At 34.7% G+C, this 20,995-nt stretch overlaps 1 protein-coding gene across 4 annotated transcripts in view; it reads right to left on the reverse strand.

Moving 5' to 3' along the window:
- Positions 1 to 20,995, reverse strand: part of VPS13C (vacuolar protein sorting 13 homolog C) — a 179,721-nt gene that overhangs the window by 95,897 nt on the left and 62,829 nt on the right. For all 4 annotated transcript variants that reach the window (XM_060151212.1, XM_060151193.1, XM_060151206.1 and 1 more), the window contains 12 exons: positions 17,901 to 18,043; positions 16,867 to 17,059; positions 15,556 to 15,670; positions 14,839 to 14,975; positions 13,518 to 13,641; positions 12,056 to 12,173; positions 9,272 to 9,401; positions 8,376 to 8,463; positions 7,580 to 7,719; positions 3,615 to 3,768; positions 1,893 to 1,972; positions 245 to 304 (listed from right to left, as the gene is read on the reverse strand). In XM_060151212.1, the coding sequence (XP_060007195.1) occupies positions 245 to 304; positions 1,893 to 1,972; positions 3,615 to 3,768; positions 7,580 to 7,719; positions 8,376 to 8,463; positions 9,272 to 9,401; positions 12,056 to 12,173; positions 13,518 to 13,641; positions 14,839 to 14,975; positions 15,556 to 15,670; positions 16,867 to 17,059; positions 17,901 to 18,043 (1,482 nt within the window). The remainder of the gene's footprint in view (positions 1 to 244; positions 305 to 1,892; positions 1,973 to 3,614; positions 3,769 to 7,579; positions 7,720 to 8,375; positions 8,464 to 9,271; positions 9,402 to 12,055; positions 12,174 to 13,517; positions 13,642 to 14,838; positions 14,976 to 15,555; positions 15,671 to 16,866; positions 17,060 to 17,900; positions 18,044 to 20,995) is intronic.

Below are 20,995 nucleotides of genomic sequence, written 5' to 3' on the forward strand. Positions count from 1 at the left end.
CAGAATCCTGTTGGTTCTTTGTAAATCAAAGTTCCCTCATCTATAGCATTCCCTCCTTTAGAAATAATTAGGATGTGATACAATGAGTTAAATAACAGTATTATTATCCTGAATCATAAACACAGAGCATGGTAGACATTTATGAGGCTAATTTATAACTTTTAATGGTTCCTCAAAGGATACTGAAGACTTACAGAGTAGGTTATTTTCAAACAGGATCTATTCTTTTAACAGAATTTCTTACCTTAAGTGTTTGTTCAGTTTTTTCAAAACTAGTTTGAAAACTGGGTCCATTCTTATCAGCCTAAAAAAAACAAAAAAAAGAAAGAAAAAAAAAGTTCTAAAGAAGGAATTAAGACCAAAGTAAATGAATCATTTACTTATAATCTGTACTTAATTTATTTATATTTAGTTATAACTATTTTTAAATACATTATATATTTAATTTTATTATCATTATTATAAAGTTACATCCAAATCTATTTATTTATCGTAAGAGTAAAATCTTGTCCTCCTCTTCAAACAGAGGAGAGCATGGCATCATTCACTTTTGGGAAACTGCAGCTAGGGATCAGAATGATAAACTCTGAGGGTTAGAAGGTTTAAAGGTAGTCTAGCCCATCTATCACCTAATGTTTAAATACCTTTAGAAAGTCTTCAGCAAGTCTATTTTAGGATATCTCCAGTGAAAGAAACCTCATTTTCTTAGAAATCCAAACTTTAGAGAAGTTTGATTTAATGAGGTCTTCACACTGAAACAAAAATCTGTCTCCTGGGACTTCCCTGGTGGTCCAGTGGGTAAGACTCCGTGCTCCCAATGCAGGGGGCCCGGGTTCAATGCCTGGTCGGGGAACTAGATCCCACATGCATGCCGCAACTAAAGATCCCACATGCCGAAATGAAGATCCTGCGTGCCACAACTAAGACCCGGTGCAGCCAAAAAAAATAAATAATCAATCGATAAATAAATACATATTTTTTAAAATCTATCTCCTATCATAATAACCAATTGGTTCAAGTTATGTCCCTTGGGAACATACACAGTAAATTCAAAGTTTTACCTCCTGTGAGAAGCCTTCTGGCTAGATCAATATCCCTGCCTCCCTGCTCCCATAATGTTTTGTGTTCTTCCTTATTAAAGAATAAACACATTATATATTTTTTGAATTTTATTTTTTTATACAGCAGGTTCTTATTAGTTATCCATTTTATACACATCAGTGTATACATTCCAATCATAATCTCCCAATTCATCACACCACCCACCCCCTGCCACTTTCCCCCCTTGGCATCCATGAAACACATTATATTTTAATTGTTGTTTACCTATCTCCCTACTGGTCTACAAATTCCTTGAGAACAAAGAATGTTTTTCATCTCTGTATCCTAACACAACCTGACACAAAAGACGTTCAACAGTTATTGAATAATTAAATAAATCAACTAATCTTGAATGAAGCTGAATACCATCAGTTCATATAACATTCTTCAACATTCTTCATATAACATATTTTTGAGTCCTTCTGGATCCAGGCAATTCTCTTCTGAACCAAATTCAATTTGACTTTATCCCTTTTGATGTAGGATACTTAGCCAAATATCACCTACACATACAATGAATGTAGGTAGGTGAATGTGCCCCAGAAGACAGTAGTAGGACCTACTTTACCCCAGGCTTCCATCTTTGTGGACAAGAAGTGTGACTTTGTAAAATCCTAGTCCTTACTTGAGTGAAAGAGAAAGAGGTGTGCGAATGAAAAGAGAAACAGTAGATATCCCTAGGATTCAAATCTATGATACACAAGAGCCTTTAATAATCTACTGTCATCTTTTTCCTTCCAGAGGATAGTTTAGAGTATATAATAAATATATAAACATTCTGTGACCCTTACCTTAATGTACTCTGCTTTTAAGAGATCTAATCCAGGTTTGTCAGAAGAGCTAATCAAGTGAAGGGGCTTCTTTTTGGACCCTAGATTAAAGAAAAAGAAAAAAAAAGTGTTTCAAATAAATTGCTCTTTTTTACATTTGGAATTTCCAACATGTCCTTTTCTTCTTAAAAAATTTTATTAATTAAGCTTTAAAAAACTACCTGCACATATTTTCATGGTTATTAAATATTAAGGTCATCACTGGTAAAGAAATAAGCCAATCCAAATCCTTACCTTACCTCTGACATCCAACTTACTTAAAAACATGCATACTGTATTTATTTTCTCTGATCGTACATCTGTGTTCAAAAGTAATCAAAACTTCTCTAGATATTTTTAAGACCATACGTGCATTCGTAAGGCAGTAGAAGACTACGGGTGTTAAGAATCAGGAAATATGAATTCTAATTCATCTCTACCTTTACCAAAAGCTATTTAACTTCAGCTTTCTCAACTACATAACAATGAGGTTGAACTAGAAAAACATGTAGTATTCTGTTGAGCTCTAAAATTTCATTCATATTAAAGAAATTTAAATAATTTTCCTTTGTTTAGACTAAGAGAAGGCTTACACAGAAGAGGAAATAGTTTTTTGAAGGGAGGGGAATTGTTAAATTTCTTTAAATTTAAAAACAACAAGTACCACCAGATGTCCTCTATATCCTCATGTACATGTCCCAAGGAACTACCTCCAGAAGCCATGGAGGGATAAGTGATTTATCCACTCTTTTATCCATCTTTTATTATTTGCAGTTTTATAACTCCTGTTTCTGAGATATCTCAGAATTTTCCACTGAAATAACCTTCTCTAAAGGAAAAAATAGCCTAGAAAATTTACTATTTGTATTTTTCCCCTTAAGACAATAATGTAAACTCCATCTCTCCACAGTGCTTATAGGAGCTTACTAATACATAAAACATTTTTCTTCTAAGCTGAGGTTAATTTTAGTTAGAGCTGTTTAAAAAATAACAAAAAAATAGGTCTTTATATTTGATTAAAATACTTGGCAAATATTAGGTAACCTTAATTACTGTAGATTCATCCATTCCTTCATTCCTCATCCAATGAGTATACAAGATGTACACTGAAATGCATAAACCATAAAAGCTTCTGAAAGAATTAATTTTATGTCCCACCATTTTCATAACCTGATGCTGCTTCTGATATATGAACACTACTGAATCAAAAGAATAAGAACTTCAATATTATAAGACCAGAGATAAATTCTAGGTTTTGCTATTAGTAAGATGCATGATCTTGAGTAACTCACTTAATCTCTCTTTATTTAACCTTCCTTTGTTTGTAAAATGGGAATAATACTCCCTATATAAAGGGGATTTATATGGACTCTCTGAGTAGATCATAGTAGTTAAGAATACAGACCCTAGGGGCAGATTTCTAGGGTTTTAATCATGGTTCAGCCACTAACTAACTAGCAGTGTGACCCTGGGTAAATTATGTAACCAATTTATGACTTTGTTTCCTCTTGTGTAAGTTGGAGATAATAGCATTGCCTATCTTATAGCATTGTTACAAGGATTAAATGAGTTATTATTTATAAAATGCTTAGAACACTGCTATTATTTATTATAATTATTACTATATAAATGAATGTGTTTCAGATACTCAAAAGTAATACTAAATCTGCTACTGTCTATTATTTCTAATTTTATGGCTATTACCTTGAATTTCATAGTAATCCAAGCTGATTTTCTTTAAGTAAGTTACCGCAGTTAAATCAAATGTTCTCATTGTAGACTCTGTTCCTAACTGAGTAACATTAAACACTAGAATTGTATCCTCTTCCTTCTGTTGTTTGGTAAATTCCAAAATCACCTAAAACAATCAGGACAGCCAATGAAAGGCAGATAAGTACTTTGAATCATACTTAAAAATACAAAATCTTTCTTCATATATACAGTCATGACCATAGTAGAAATTTTGCTCATACTCTTCTATTACCATCAAGTTATTTACCATGATTGAAAGTTATCATCTTTTTGGGTTTTTTTTTTTTTTTGTGATATGCGGGGCTCTCACTGTTGTGGCCTCTCCCGCTGCGGAGCACAGGCTCCGGACGCACAGCCTCAGCGGCCATGGCCCACAGGCCCAGCCGCTCCGCGGCATGTGGGATCTTCCCGGACCGGGGTACGAACCCGCGTACCCTGCATTGGCAGGCGGACTCTCAACCACTGCGCCACCAGGGAAGCCCGGAAGTTATCATCTTAAATTCTATTATTAAGAATATAACTACATCTATCTAAAAATCATGATGAAATTTTATATCCTTATTGATTTACCTTTTTAATTTAGTAAAAATAGGCATGTATGAATTCTTCCTGAATATGATTTTTTTTTTTTTTTTTTTTGCGGTACGCGGGCCTCTCACCGTGGTGGCCTCTCCCGTTGCGGGGCACAGACTCCCGACACACAGGCCCAGCGGCCATGGCTCACGGGCCCAGCTGCTCCACGGCATGCAGGATCCTCCCAGACCAGGGCACGAACCCATGTCCCCTGCATCGTCAGGCGAACTCTCAACCACTGTGCCACCAGGTAAGCCCCTGAATATGATTTTTTAAAATCTTTATCTCAAAACTAAAAGTCATGTCTGGTGATATAAGAATCATCTCCATTAATGTCAAAAAGTATGACGACATTTACTATTACACTACTATTCAAATTTATTGTAGAAATGATAGCCAGTATATTTAAACAATGAAAAATAAAACACATATGTTGCCATTTTTAAAACATCCAAGTTCTTTGATCTCCGTCAAGAGATGGAGGTCTTTGCCCCACCCCCACAGAATTTGGGCAGGGTTGTGACTGCTTCAATCAACAGAGTACAGGGCTTCCCTGGTGGCGCAGTGGTTGAGAGTCCGCCTGCCTATGCAGGGGATACGGGTTCCTGGCCTGGTCTGGGAGGATCCCGCATGCCGTGGAGCGGCTGAGCCTGTGAGCCATGGCCGCTGGGCCTGCACGTCCGGAGCCTGTGCCCCGCAATGGGACAGGCCATAGCAGTGAGAGGCCCGCATACCGCAAAAAAAGGCCATGAAACTTCCACCTGGGATTTCTCATTCTGGGGGAAGCTAGTTGCCATGTAAAAAGTTCAACTACCCTGAAGCTGCCATGGTCAGGAGGCCGTGAGTTGGTACTGTGGTCAAAAGTCCCAGCCGAGGTCCCAGCCAACATCCAGCATCAACTGCCAGCCTCCTGAGTGAGCCACGAGGCCCACTGAGAGCTCAGGTCACTGCTACTCTAGTCAAATGTGACTGAAGGCATGTGAAAGACTACATGCAAAAATGACTAAGCTGGGCCCTTCCAGAATTCCTAACCCACAAAACTATTAGCAAGATAAAATAGCTGTTTTGATAAAAATAGTTGTTTTGAACTATCAGATTTTGGGGAAACCTATAAGCCAGCCACAATAACTGGAAAAATATAAATGCTAAAAAAAAAAGCAAAAACTAATATTATTAGCAGTGATATAGTCATATTACCTAAGAAAAATCAGGAGCGTCAACTGAAAAACAGAAACAATAAAACAGCACAGTAAGATATTCAGTACTGAATTGATATACAAAAATAAATTTCAAATAAATCAATGATTTAAATGAAAGCATTAAAATCATAAAATAATAAATAAAATCATGGGTAAATATTTTTGTAATGAAGGATAATTTTCTAAACACACACTAAAACTAGAATATAAAGAAAAAATTAGATTTCACCACAGAAATATTTAAAACTTCGGAATGGCAAAAAAAGGTCAAATTGGGAAAAATATTTCAAACAGCACTATTTTTTCTGAGATGATTTTGATTGTTTATGACTTTAGTTCATTCATTCAATACTCAATAAAATATTTATTGAGCATCATCTTCCATGTATGAGGGTGTGCCAGCCACTAAGAACATCAAAATGACCAGGACAGACAAAGTCCTTGTCTTCAAGAAGCTTACATTCTAGGGAGGATGGGGAAAAGCAAAGGTTGCTATTTTGTGTTGTGTGGTCAGGCCTTTCCAATAAGATGGCATTTCTAAAGGAAGTAAAGAAGCAAGTCATGCAAGAAAAGTTTTCCAGGCAAAGGAAACAGCAAGCACAAAGAATATGCTTTGGTATACAAGAAAGTACAAAAGGCAAGTGTAAGCTCCATGTGGAAGAACTCTGCTTACTGCTGTAGCTCTAGTATCTAAAACAATGCCTGGTACATGACAACACTTGATAAACATTTATGGAAGGAATAAATGAAATATGGCTGAAGCAAAATGAGCAAGGAAGAAGAGAACAGCAGATGAAGCCAAAGAAGTCACATGGTGTGACTTGTAGGCCATGGGAAGAATTTAGCCCTTTACTGTGAGTGAGATGGGAAGCCTGTGTAGGGTTATGAGCAAAGCAATGGCATGAACTGACTTTGCCTCTAAAACAATCACTCTAGGGACTTCCCTGGTGGTCCAGTGGTGAAGAGTCCACCTTCCAATGCAAGGCACACAGCTCGATCCCTGGTCGGGGAACTGAAATCCCACATGGCATGGGGCAACTAAGACCACATGCCTCAACTAGAAAGAGAAAACCTGCACACCACTAGAGAGAAGCCTGCGTGTCACAACAAAAGATCCGGCATAACACAACTAAGACCCAATGCAGTCAAAAAGATAAATATTTTTTTAAGAAAAGATTAAAAATAGTATCACTCTAGCTACAGAACAGAGTACATGATGGAAGCAGAGAGACAAGAGGCTACTGCAATAGTCCAATCAAGATATGATGGTGACATGGACAGTGCAATAGCTGTGGAAGGGAAGAGCAATCATTTGAATACATTTTGAAGGTAAAGTCAAGGGGTTTTCTGATATGTTAGATGGGAGTATGAGAGAAAGACAGAAGTCAAAGAAGTCTAAACATGGAGAACATATCTTTCTTTAAACAAATACCAATAATACTTAGATATAAAGCAGTCAGTAAGAAATACCTCCTTTTTATACCTTTTGTGTTTTATTTCAAAGCAATGCATATTCATTTAAAAATTTTTTAATATATATAAAAGCAAACAGGCAGGAATGAAAAACTATAATCCCACCACACAGAGATGAACACTGTCATTTATTTTAAAAAAAAGTGTGTGTGTATGTGTGTGTTTATTTTCTAAATGGAATCATAATATCCTTGGAATTGTAATCGCCTTTTTTTTCCCCAAATAAAGATATGCATTGACCATCTCTCGATGTCGATGTTTTCTTTTATTACTACCAGACTTTCAATGGCTGTAAAAGCCGTGTTGCAAATTTAGGTTGTTTACATTTTTCTAAATTATAAACATGACAATAAACTATATTATTTGGCTTAAAAGTTGAAAAATATTAAAGTAAACATGTCACAGAAATTTTCTACAGAAAAGAAAATCCTAACTAAGAGTCTCAAGCTTTTCCAGAGTAGATCAGATGTACCACAGATCATACTTGTATCAGTTTTTACAAAATAACATTTCATTTTCTTAGAAGTATATGTGTGTGTGGGGGGGGTGGCAGTAGGGAAGATAGAGTACCACATTTTAAATATACTTAATGTTTGGGTCTAGCATTAGACAGTTTATAAGGACAGCAGTAACAAGAATATATTTGTTTATGGACAAAACAAATATACATACTTCTTTAACTTCAAACTTCAGTAGAAGATTAATGAGCTCCTCATTTGGGGCCTCAGCAACCTTTTTTATGTCTGACCCTTTCATACTTTTACCAGTCTGTGTGTCTCCATCCTCAGCATCAAAATACTCATCATCAGACTCTAAAGGAAGAAGACAATTGACTTGAGAGAATGTCCATCAAAAACTGCATAAAACACTCAAACTGAAATCTCTCAAAAGTAAAATTCATTTATTAGACATAACCTTCATATTCAGAATCAGAATATAGCTTCTTTCTAAGTCCCACAGAGTGACTCAACCTGGCATGGGATAATCATATATAAAATCAAACAGCCCTTCTATTTTCTTCTTCAACACTTCTGATTGTTTTTCACTTTAGTTTATTTATTCAATTTTCAATAAAATATTTACTGGGTATCATCTATCACATATCCATCTGTACCAGCCACTAAGGACACCAGGGTGACCAAGACAGACATTATCCTTGTCCTCATAAAGTTTACATTCTAGTTCAAAATGAAAAAAGATCAGTTAGACCAGAGATAGAGAAAAGAATCAAGTAGAGATCAGGGCAAAAAAAAGCAGCTTATTTAGAATCTTAAACACTGTCAATCACAAAAATACTTTTATTCAAACAAAGAAACTTGGCCTTAAATAAAAATAAATGACTCGAAGTCTCACTGTTGGTTAGTAGCACAACTGGAAATAAAGCCAGTAAACTACTATAACACTTTCACAATTCCTTTATTTTCTGAAAAGTTTATCTCTAGGTTTGGTTTAATAAAGAACATTTTACCTTCCTCCCCTGATTCCACTCCATCTAGCAACAGTGGCGTACCAAGTAGGCCTTTTGTACTAGCTGTTGTTATAGGAATTGAGGATACCTAGAAAATAATACAAAAAGTTTTCTAAACATACTAATTTAGCAGGATTAAATGTACATAAATGAGAGAAATACTGAAAAAGTAATAGAGAATAGAGAGAGATGGAAAGACACATACACAGCACACAAATCTTCCAACAAAGAACGTTATGCAATCAACTAATGGCTGGCTGGAGTTTACTTATTATTAAGACCACCACCTGCATTTACAAGGGCAGAACCATGTATAACTCTAGTAGATAAGTCTACCTATCATTGTGTGGCATTCAGTTGCTGTCTATTACAATATTAATTATACGTCTTTTTGACAGGTCCCTCGAAAATGGTATCGACATTAGTTGGCTCTCAAATTTCATTTCAAAGTAAATGGAAGTCCAACATTTATGTTGTAAAGATCAATTCCAAGTAAAGTGATCTAGAACTTTTCAGTCTAACATGTAAGAAAATTTTATAATGATCATTTTATTTTGCAACATTTTAAAGAAGATTTCTATATTTAGCTTTATTTAAAACACATTTCCTAAATTTGAAAAACATTTTTCCTTTCATTTATGTATCTTTCTTTCCATTATTCCCTATAACAGACTTTCTACCACCACTCCAAAATGAAAATAGGCTACAGTCTTTATTTATTCAATGCCATATGCAGTTCTGTACAGAATCAACCACATTAAACCTCAAAAATGTATCAAATAAAGGAAACTGGCCCTAAACAATACTGAAAAACAAAACAGCTCACAAAAAGATGGAAAAAAATCACCATATATACAAATATAAAGATATTTAGCATTTTTATTATCTCCATTTACCTGTCTCTCTGGAGACTGTGCAGATGATTTCTGTGGCAAGGGTATACTGTTAATCAAATGTAGCATGTCTTTCATCTTCTGATCAGAAATTCTCACGTGCATCAGAGGAAGCCCTCCAGATACTTTAAATCTAAAAACATAATTAATTCAACTATAAGGTACCAAGGTCCAGCTTCTCTATACTATGGAGGTGGGGAAGGGAATGGAGAAGAGACTACATTCTGGGGTCAAAGTTACTTTGGATATGTTTTAATCTAATTATATTAATGCCTCAACATTGCCAGGGAATGGGAAGCTCTATGTAAGCCAAGTTTTGTATCCTTCTTAAGCAGCCAAACCTTAAGTTAACTAATTTTTAGGAAGACATTTTCAAATACAAATTATCTATGTTTTAAAACCTAAAACACTATACATAACATTTCCTGGTATCAAAAATTTCTCATTCTGAACATCAAAGAGTATCTACCCCATCATTCTCTATCCCTTCACCTCCCATTATTTCCCTTCATAGCATTTATCAGCACCTGACATAGCATATGTATACTTGTTTATGTCTCCTCTGGTTAAAATATAAGCTCCATGAGAAGGCTATCTGTTTTACTTACTGCTGAATCACTGTTGTGCTTTCATCAGGTGCTTACTTTTCAGCACGTGCTTCTCTTCTGCTTCCCTATTACACCTAACTGCCTGGGTTTGCTTGTCCTAATAACTTTGTGGCAGCTATCTGCTGCTCATAAAGCTCTTTCAGGTTGTTTATCTTTGACTTCCTAACTAAGCTTGAACAGCTCAAGCTGACAGATGCCTAACTACTAAACGAAGAATGATTTTTCTGTATAATGCAACCACTAATGTTCAACAGAGGCCAGTTAGCTGTTCCTACCTCAAAGGATTGAACTTTCTGTGAAAGTACTCTGTAAATTGAAAAGCACTGTAAAAATGTGAGATGCTTCTTTATTATTTCTAAAACATTGCATAAAACTAATATCATCCCAAATAGAGGGACTAGATAAACCCTCCCTACTAAAATAACTAAAAAAATGGACAAAATATGTGAAACAACTGTTTCAAAGACACTGGACATCAGTCAACAAAGGAAAGTTGAAAGATGGGAAACAAATGACTAAAGTTGTACAAATACCCAGTTTACTGACTGAAGAGTTTCAAAATGTGTAGGGTACAGTTAAGCAGCATTTCAAGGAAAATTTGAAGCACTAAATGCCTGTATTAGAAAAGAAGAAAGGTCTCAATTGAATGGTCTCAGCTTCCATCTTAAGAAACTATGAGAGTAAAACAAATGAAACCCAAAGTAAGCAAAACAAAAAAGCAATACTGTATGTGAGAGTGGAAATCAATGAAATAAAAAACAAATACAGTAGAGAAAATATTTGAAACCAAAAGCTGATTCTTTCAGAAGATCAACAAAATTGATAAACCTCTAACCAGACTGATCAGAAAAAAAAGAGAAAAGGTACAAGTTACTAATATCAAGAGAGAAACAGCAACACTACAAATTCTCCAGGTATTAAAAATGTAAGATGGAAATATTATAAACAATTTTAAAACAATAAACTCAACAACTAAGACATGAAAGACAAACTTTTTCATTGCAATGCAAGCCATCAAAGATCACTCAAAAAAACAGATAATCTGAACAGCCGTATATCTATTAAAGAAATTGAATTTAAGTTAAAGAAACTTAATTAGTAGTTAAAAACCCTCCCCCAAAAAAGAAAACTCCAGGCCCAGGTGGCTTCACGGGTGAATTCTACCAAACATATAAGAAGGAAAAAATACCAATTCTACACAACTTCCCTCTATGAAGCCTGATACATTGATGCCAAAACAAGAAAATAAAAGCACAGATCAATATCCCTCATAAACAGAAATGTAAGGTTTTAAAACTTCATAACAAAATTTTAGCAAGCCAAGTCCAACATTTTAAAAGAATAATACATTACTACTAAAAGAGCTTTATCTAGTAATGCACAGTTGGTTTAACCTCCAACTGATAAAGAGTATCAATGAACTAAAGATACACATACGAATAAATCTCTAATCAATTATACTGAATGAAATAAGTCAAAAAAAAAGAATTACAACTCTATGATTTTATTTATATAAAATTCTAGAAAACTCTAACAAACCTTTAGTGTCAGAAAGATCAGTGTTGCCTGGGGATTGAGGGGAGAGGAGTTAGCAGGTAAGGATATGAGGGAGAAAATACAATGGGACACAAGGACTTTTGAGGATGATGGATGTGTTCATTATCTTGACGATGGTGATGGTTTCATAGATAAATACTTACGTCAAAACTTATCAAAATGTACACTTTAAACAAACATAGTGTATTAAACGTCAGTAATACTTCAACAAAGCTGTTTTTAAGAAGGCAGCAGATAATTTCATAATTATCTACTTAAATTCAAAATTCAGTTTCTACTTTCCATTCCCTTAGATTCTTCTCAAGATTTTATATGGTTCCGTAATCAAAAGAGCCTATAATTTTTGAAGATTTTATATTTCAATATTGAACCTTGAATTCGATCCATTCAAAAACAGGGATAACCAACTTTCACAAAATGTAAAAGCCCAAGTACTTCTGAAATAAGAGAGGTGATACATAATTCAAATAAACATTTCCTTAAAAATGTATTTCTGCTGTAAGATAATCATTATTTTTTTCTGTCCTTCAGAAATCTAGCTTTGCTTTCTTAAAATTCAGTAACTGATGCAGATATATTTCACCTTGTTGACTTTATAATATAAAGGAAACTCATACATTACCTAGCCATTCTAATGTCTTTTTCCACCATTGCCTTGGCCAACTCAACGTGAATATCCATGGGTTGCAATATATGCATAGTTGATGGATGCTGAAATCGACACTTTTTCCAGTTTTCATCTTAAAAAAATTTTTTTAATTAAATGACTAGTTTTTATTTATTAATTAGTTTTAGATTATCAGATTTTCTATGGAAAAGTAACCTATTAGAAAATAATTAACAAATATATTCAATGATGACTTTTACTTCTTTCAACATACAAGCTAAATTACCTATATTTTTTAACACAGATTGACAAAAGTCAAAGACTATGATATAAAAATAATTTTAAACATTTATTTGAAGAATGTTTTCTAATAACATCTTACATTTTAAAGCAAACAGGGAAAAAAACCTAAGAATTTACTGCCTTGATTCCAGAATCAGAGATCCAGGTTGGGGAGCTGCCATGAAAAAAGGAAAAAACAGGGAAAGAAAGACAAGAAAAATAGAGGTTTCTGGGGGTCCTAAGTGCAATAATTCTAAAGCAAAAATGAGTTTTATCAAGCAAGATTTTATGACAAAATCTTCCAAATAAGAAGGTTCCAAAGACAGACTTCCAATAACTGAAAGAACTCTACACAGATCTTAACTGATGGCAATGAATGAACATCTTTTATTGCTTATAATTCAAACAATTATTATTAAGTACATACAAAAGAAAAGGCAGCTTTAATGGTCTGTATAGGTACTTCTCTTCAAGGAATTAATAGGCTCAATCTATAAAACTAAGTAGAGCATTATATATTTACGTTTTAATAAATCTCATTACTCCCACTATAGTATACACTCTGCACACAGAAACTATGTCCTTTCCTTCAGTGACCTACCACAGAGTGATATACTCAAGGATACTTTGCAAATACTTATTATTGCTTCTAGAAACTAAAGAAATACAGAGAACCAACAATCTTCATTTAAGCAGTAGAAACCACCAAAGCTTTTGGAAAATAATTAAATTCACTACTTTTTGGGTTTAAAGACTATATCCATACTTCTCAGGTATCTACAAAAGTAAAAAACATACTACCACTCAAATAAAGACTAGGCTAATAGTAAAATATTTAAAAATAAAGCAGCAAGGGAAAACAACATTGAGACATCCCAAACACACTGGGACAGAGGAACATAAGCCAACTGCAACTTCTATTCCATATTCTGGGCAGTTTTATGTCACTTTAAAAAAAAACAGGCAATGACTGGACTTAGATTCAAATGGTACTAAGTACCCTAAGATGAACAGCCACATCTCTGTAATTGTGACAAAGATTTTCACTGATGGGCTCCTATTTGGTTCCCTTAAGTGACCAACAGTATATGTGTTCAAAATGTTATCAGGGTTGATATACACGTAAACATGCGTATCTATTTACCAATGCTACTCAACATAATTTCAAGATCCTGAAAACTGAGCAACAGTTTACCTGCTCTTGCAAAGAGTAGTTGCACACTTTTTATTTCCACATCAAACTTGTCATATGCCTTATCCATTATTTCTTCCAGAGATGAATTACTAGTCTTCTGCAAACCCTGATCTTTACTGTTAAGCTGAAATGGAGAAAAACCTTCAATTTTTTTAACAGAAAAATCTTTATATCAACATACTTTAGTTGTGTTTTCTTAAAGCCTAAATAAAATTAAAACATTGCCCTTAATGAATTCATATTTTGCTTAATTTTCTAATAATTATTAGCAAATATTTTATTAGGAATATACCATTTCAGCATACATCTCTATTACATTTGGGTAACAGGTGCGCAGCACATTTATTTTATTTTATTTTTTGCGGTACATGGGCCTCTCACTGTTGTGGCCTCTCCCGCTGTGGAGCACAGGCTCCGGACGCGCAGGCCCAGCGGCCATGGCTCACGGGCCCAGCCGCTCTGTGGCACGCGGGATACTCCCGGACCGGGGCACGAACCCGCGCCCCCTGCATCGGCAGGCGGACTCTCAACCACTGCGCCACCAGGGAAGCCCCTCAGCACATTCAAATTAATGACAAGATGAGTTACACAGCTGTCTATCTCAAATAACCCGTCTAGACATGCGACTCTTCCTGGCTCTCAGGAGTTGTCACCACTTGTGGCTCAAGCTTCCCTACCAGCTATCCTAAACTCTTCACCATGAAACAGAAGGTTTTATTCCTTCCTCTCCCCACTATATAACTAGAATAATTAGGCCATTAGAATTCAGCTCCAATCTCGATTTGCTTTTCCCTCTTCCTAAAGGAAACAAGGATCAATTCAGGACTACATTTTTTGAAATCTTCAGTTTTTCTCAGAAGATTGGATTTCTAGGAGGTTCAACACCAAACCCTTACAGTTCTCATGCTCTCGTACTCATCAACTCTTAGTTGATGTCAGTGATTTAACAAACATATATTCATATCTGTATAATTTTCTATTCTCAAGACATATAAATTAACAAAGAAAACTATGTAATTAGATTCTGGAAACCTAGGAGTGCTTGAAAACTAGGAGTGCTTCTCTCTAATTAGGAAAAGACAGCAGTAAGCCAGTCCTCAATGTCAAATCATCCACCATTTCAGAAAATGTTAGCTGTTGTTTTTTTAATAGCGGTAAGATACATACAAACTACACAATCTAAGCTAGGCTTGACAAAATGCTAACAAGAAATAAGTCTAGGTTTAGTTTAAGTGAACTCTGAGGGAAAAACAGCATACTGTCAGACAGCTAGCTGCTAAACTGAGCAAAAATGAGCAGACAGAAATGCATATACACCTACCTGAAATGTACCAAAATCTAAGATGAGAAGATCTGACTTTTCATGGTGGAAACCTGTCTGTGGAACTATTAGATACGAGGGCTTCAGATTTATCCTTAAATCAAGAACTTTTCGGGTTTCAATAATATGTGTAAGTCCTAAAAGAAGAAAAAGAAATGATGAAAGATTATGCAGTCAATTTGAAATATGTAATCATATTATTAACAACGAGAATAAGAAGATCACTTGAAAAGTATGTTGGAGAAGTTCTTTTCACAGATTAGATTCTCCATTCAGCATGTAAGGTGAAATTGCATACGGTCAATGAGAAACAATCATACTGCATAATATAATAAACCCAACACAGCTAGTATTTTAGCCAGAGATAGAAAAATTCATTATTTCTTTAGTTAAGTAACCATATACAGTAGGTGGCTTAAGATTAGAGGCCATAATGCACAAAAGTATGTATCTTTAAAACTCGATTCACACACAGTACGGTGAACAGTCGCCTAAGAACTGAGACAGGGATGTTTTCCAGCTCAAGTTCACTCTGCAGCACAGGTTCCTGAAGGTAACAGCAGACAGAATCACCTGTGCCCCATATTATTCTCTTTCTCACCCCGTCTGGCAGTTATATTTGACAAAAAAACTACCTACACTATTTTAAACATAGTATTTACATTAGAACAGCAAAAAACTTTGAGAGTTTAGATGACATTTATGCAAATTCTTTACCTGTAGCTGTTCTCTCTTTAATTTCTTCCAGCTTCATCAATGTAGCTGATGTTATTTGCTCAAGATCTAATCCCCTATTTGACTGAAAGAATTCAACCACTGCATTGATGGTTTTCTGTAAAATCATTTAAAATATAAACAAGTTATACAGAGTACTTTCTATATTACAAAATTTAAAGTTTCAGTTTAATTCTAATCAACTCTGGCTCTGAACTGAGGTGGTACCTCCAAAGACAATCTACCCTACTACATCTCCCTCTGGAGTGAAAGGGAACCTGAAAAAAGGTATAGCCCACTTCACCTTATTGGAAAGGCAACAAATGTGTGCATATCGTTAAGGTGACCCTAAGTATGTTCTACGGTATCACATTGATGTAGCAATGGGGCATTACTTCTAGACTTAGCCTCCAGATTAGAAGGTGAAACTCCACCTCTCTATACTGCAACTGGATTCTCCTGCACTTTGACGTTTAGAAAGAAAATAAGAAAGCTGTTCAGTCCTTACTTACACCCAAAACTTGAACTTAAATTCAGACATTTTGCAAGAAAGAATGAGTTCTGGGCATTGGATGTAAAATGGTGTGAATGTACTTAACCCTACTGAACTATACACTTAAAAAATGGCTAAGATGGGAAATTATGTTCTATGTATTTTACCACAATTTAAATTTTTTTTAATTTAAAAAAAAAAATCACAGAATACAGTAAGTTCTGCCTCCCACCCACACTGTGAATTTACTTCTAAACTGTACAGTAAAAATAAGTCAGGGATCTCAATGACAGAGTGGGGCCAACCTACAAGTGATGGAACGAGTGATGCTCAAGATGAGTTAAGAGAGTCTGAATAAAGATGGAGCTACAGATACAGAACTGGAGCCAGCATTTTCAACAGCAAAGAAATGGCAATGATTTTTTCTCACGTGAACAGTATCTAAAATTCTTTCATTTGCTGCTAAAGCTTTTTAAATTGGTTCCAAACATTGAAGACAAAGGGAAAATAAGCAAAAAGAAACTGGGGTAGGAAACTGGTGTGTAGTTATTTGTGAGTAGTTAGCCAGTATAATAAACACAGACTTCTTTAAGGGTATATTACTTTTTTAAAAAATTTAACATAAGCATACAGTACAAAAAAATCTGTAGCATATGAAAAATCAAAATTAACTGCTAAACATGTACTGCTCTTTAATCAAGAAAAAAGTGTCAGAACTACTAAGTAAATTAAGGTTAAATATGAAAAGGAAAAAAGAAGAAAACCATATGTCAGAAGCATAAGACGTGTTTAATAAGGATTCACTTTCTCCTTGTACTCACAGCATCGTAGATGACCTCCACAGGCTGCGACTGAACAACCAAAGTCTGGTCAGCAGTACTATTCTCTGGATTGGTTTCAAATTCAATTTTAAGCAAGGATGATGCAGTATCACCAATTGAAGCCACAAGTGATGGTACAATATCTTGCTGTCTCAGACCTGTTATATACCAGTGTTCTAATTTTGCTTCCACCCTACAATCCAGTGCAGAAAAAAGAAGTATTACAAATAAGATCCTTCTAATATAATAGGTTAAAATACAAATTTCCCTTTTAAAAAACTCCTGTGAGAGCCAGGACCATGCCCATCACCCAGAGTTGAAGTCCAAACTCCGTAGCCTAGAATTTAATTACCCACACAGTCTGGGGCTTTTTTCTCTGATTTGGTTTATTTTTTTATTTTCCTTTTCCTCATGAAAAATCCACTTTGGCCAACTTCAGAACACTGCCAAACTGCCGCACGAATACATGCTATATGGAATACATGCTCATGGAATTCATCTCCCTATTTCATGCCACCCTGCACACTCTGCTCCCTCATCCCTGCATCTGTTGGTCCCTTCCATTCAGTTAGCCTAAGCCCCAGATCTCCAAGTCCAAGTTATTCCCTTCTACAACTGAGCTTGTGTAGCATTAACCCTAAGGTATTTCACATTACAGTACCTTCTTACTTATGAGCTCTCAAATATTATACAGATCTTAAATTAACTTTTTATTTCCTCTCTTATCAACTACAGCATAAACACCTTGAAAACAGAAAGTTACTGTTTCTATGCATAGCCTTCATAGTAACAAATCTATGAATTAAACAGTATACAAGAAATATTTGTGAAGGAAAAAAGGAAGGGGAGAACAAATGATGAGCTCCTCATATAGTTCTGTAATATAAAATGACTATCTTCACACACAAAAGGAAAAGAAATTAGAGACAAACTACTATTAATCAGGTTTTTTTATGCTAAGTAACACTATATTTTTTTTGGCCTGAAGTCAAACATAGAAATAAAAATTAAAATAATAAGTTTTTGAAACTTACTTAAGTGCTTGTGCTCCTGGTCGCTGAGATACTTGGGTGCCAAGGCCAATTATCTGAATTTTCAGTATTTCTGGAATATTTCTGTTTTCTCTTATTGTAACAGAGGTGCTTACTAACTTCAGTGCCACAATATAAGCAACATACTAAATGAAAGAATGAATGAAAATGGTTAAATTTTAAGTAATTCTTTCATTTCTTCATATTTAAATCTGCTAAATTATAAAATGATCTAAAAAAACGTATGTTCATTGTAAAAAAAGAACATTAGAAAACTCAATACAAAATTGCTTGCTCAAATAGGACATTTACAAAAGATTCAAAATTAATTTCTCTTAGTTTTAAAGGTAATAAAAATGAAATGTGATAAAATATTTTGTGGCCTAAAGATTCAATTCAGCAGCTTTCACTAAAGCAAATTAATTCAAACCAATCCTCTAGCTCAAAAACTGAACAAAATAAAAAGAATATCTGCTTGATGACTTTGGAGAGTTAGTAAGACACTGAGAAAAAAATATTCTGCCCCCAAAATTGATAGGTCAAGAATACAGGTAGGACAGATAACTAAAGAGATGATTCTCATCAAACCACACCAGAAGAGAGGAAGTAAGGAACAAAGAATCTATGAAAGAGTCAGAAAACAATTAACAAAATGTAAATAGTAAACCCTTATATCTCAGTAGTTACTTTAAATGTAAATGAATTAAATTCTCCAATCAAAAGACAGAGACTGAAATTATGGATTTTTTTAAAAAAAAAGATACAATGATCTGCTACCTACAAGAGACTCACTATAGCTTTAAGGCCACACACAGACTGAGAGTGAAGGGATGGAAAAATATTTCAAGCAAACATTAACCAAAAAAGACAGAGTAGCTATATTTACATCAGAAAAAAAAAATAGACTTTAAGTTAAAAATAGTCAGAAGAGACAAAGAAGGTCATTATATAATGATAAAGGGGTCAATCCATCAAGAAGAGGTAACAACTGTAAATATGCTATGTACCCACTGGAGCACCTAAACATATATCAAATACTAACAGAACCAAAAGAAATAGACAGCAATAAAACATTAGTTGGGGACTCCATTCTCAACAAAAGAGATATCATCCAGACAGAATCAATAAGGAAACAATGGATTTGAGTAACACTACATGCTAAATGGACCTAAGAGACATAGAGAGAAATTCCACCAAACAGTAGCAGAATAAATACTCTTCTGGAATAAATGGAATATTTTCTAGGATAGATCATACATTAGACCACAAAAAAGTCTCAAAATATTCAAGAAGATACACATTATATCAAGTGTCTTTCCAATCACAATGAAATGAAACTAGAAATCAGTAATAATAATAAAAGTACAAAATTCACAAATACACGTAAATTAAACAATATACTCCTGAACACACTCCTGGATCAAGGAAGAAATCAAAAGGGAAAACAGTATCATGAGACAAACAAAAATGGGAACAGGGCTTCCCTGGTGGCACAGTGGTTGAGAGTCCACCTGCCGATGCAGGGGACACGGGTTCGTGCCCCGATCTGGGAAGATCCCACATGCCGTGGAGCAGCTGGGCCCGTGAGCCATGGCCACAGAGCCTGCCTGTCCGGAGCCTGTGCTCCACAACAGGAGAGGCCACAACAGTGAGAGGCCCGCGTATTGCAAAAAAAAAAAAAAAAAGGGGGAACACAACATACCAAACTTACTGGATACGGGAAAAACATTTTTAAGAGGAAAGTTTATAGTGATGAACGCCTACATCAAGAAAAAAGAAAGATCTCAAGTAAACAACCTAAATTTACACGTCAAAGAACTATGAAAGAACAAACTAGGCCCAAAGTTAGAAGAATAAAGGAAATAAACATTACAGCAGAAATAAATGAAAAAGAGAATACAGCAGAAAAACAGAAACACAATGGAGAGTAACAAAACCAACAGTTCTTTGAAACAAAAAGCAAAACTGACAAACCTTTAGATAGACTAACAAAGAAAAAGAGACAACACATATAAATAAAATTATAAATTAAAGAAGAAACATTACAACTGATACCACAAAAATACCAAAGACCATAAGAGTGATTACTATGAACAGCTATCCACCAACAAATTGGAAAACCTAGAAGAAATTGATAAATTCTGAGAAACATAATCTACCAAGAATGAATCATGAACAGAAAATCTGAATAAACCAATAATGAAGGAGATTGAATGAGTAATTAAAAATATCCCAAGAAAAAAAGCCCAGGACCAAATGTTTTCACTGGTGAATTCTATCATTTAAAGAATCTACACCAATCCTCTCAAACTCCTCAAAAAAACAGAAGAGTAGGAATACTCCCAAACTCATTTTACAAGTCCAGTATTATCCTGATATCAAAGCCAGAAAAGGACACTATGAGAAAAAAAAAACTGCAGGCCAATATCACTTATAAACACAGATACAAAAACTCTCAACAAAATACTATCGAACCAAATTCAGCAGCACAGTAAAAAGATCATATACCATCATCAACTAGGATTTATCTCTGGGATGTAAGGATCGTTCAACATACGAAAAGAAATTAATGTAATATATCACATGAATAAAAAGATAAAAATCACATGACTATCTCAATAGATTCAGAAAAAGCATTTGACAAAATTCTACATCCATTCACCATAAAAACTCTCAATAAATTGGGTATAGAAGGAATGTACCTCAACATAATAAAGGCCATATATGACAAGCCCACAGCTAACACCATACTCAATGTTGAAAGGTAAAATGTTCTTGCCCAAGATCACGAACAAGACAAGGGTGCCCACTCTCACCACTACCATTAAACATAGCAGTTGAAGTCCTAGCCAGAGAAATAAAGCAAAAAAGAGAAACAAAATGCATCCAAATTGGAAAGGAAGAAGGAAAATTGCCTCTCTATGCACATGATATGTCTTACGTAGAGAAAATCCTAAAGGCTCCACCAAAAAAAGTTAGAACTAATGAAAACATTCAGTAAAGTTGCAGGATACAAAATTAGCATACAAAAATCATTTGTGTTTCTATACGCTACTTTGAAGAAAAGTTTTAAGCAATCCCATTTACAACAGCAAAAA

This window comes from Lagenorhynchus albirostris, chromosome 1 (genome assembly GCF_949774975.1).
Source record: "Lagenorhynchus albirostris chromosome 1, mLagAlb1.1, whole genome shotgun sequence".
In the NCBI taxonomy this organism is placed as follows: domain Eukaryota; kingdom Metazoa; phylum Chordata; class Mammalia; order Artiodactyla; family Delphinidae; genus Lagenorhynchus; species Lagenorhynchus albirostris.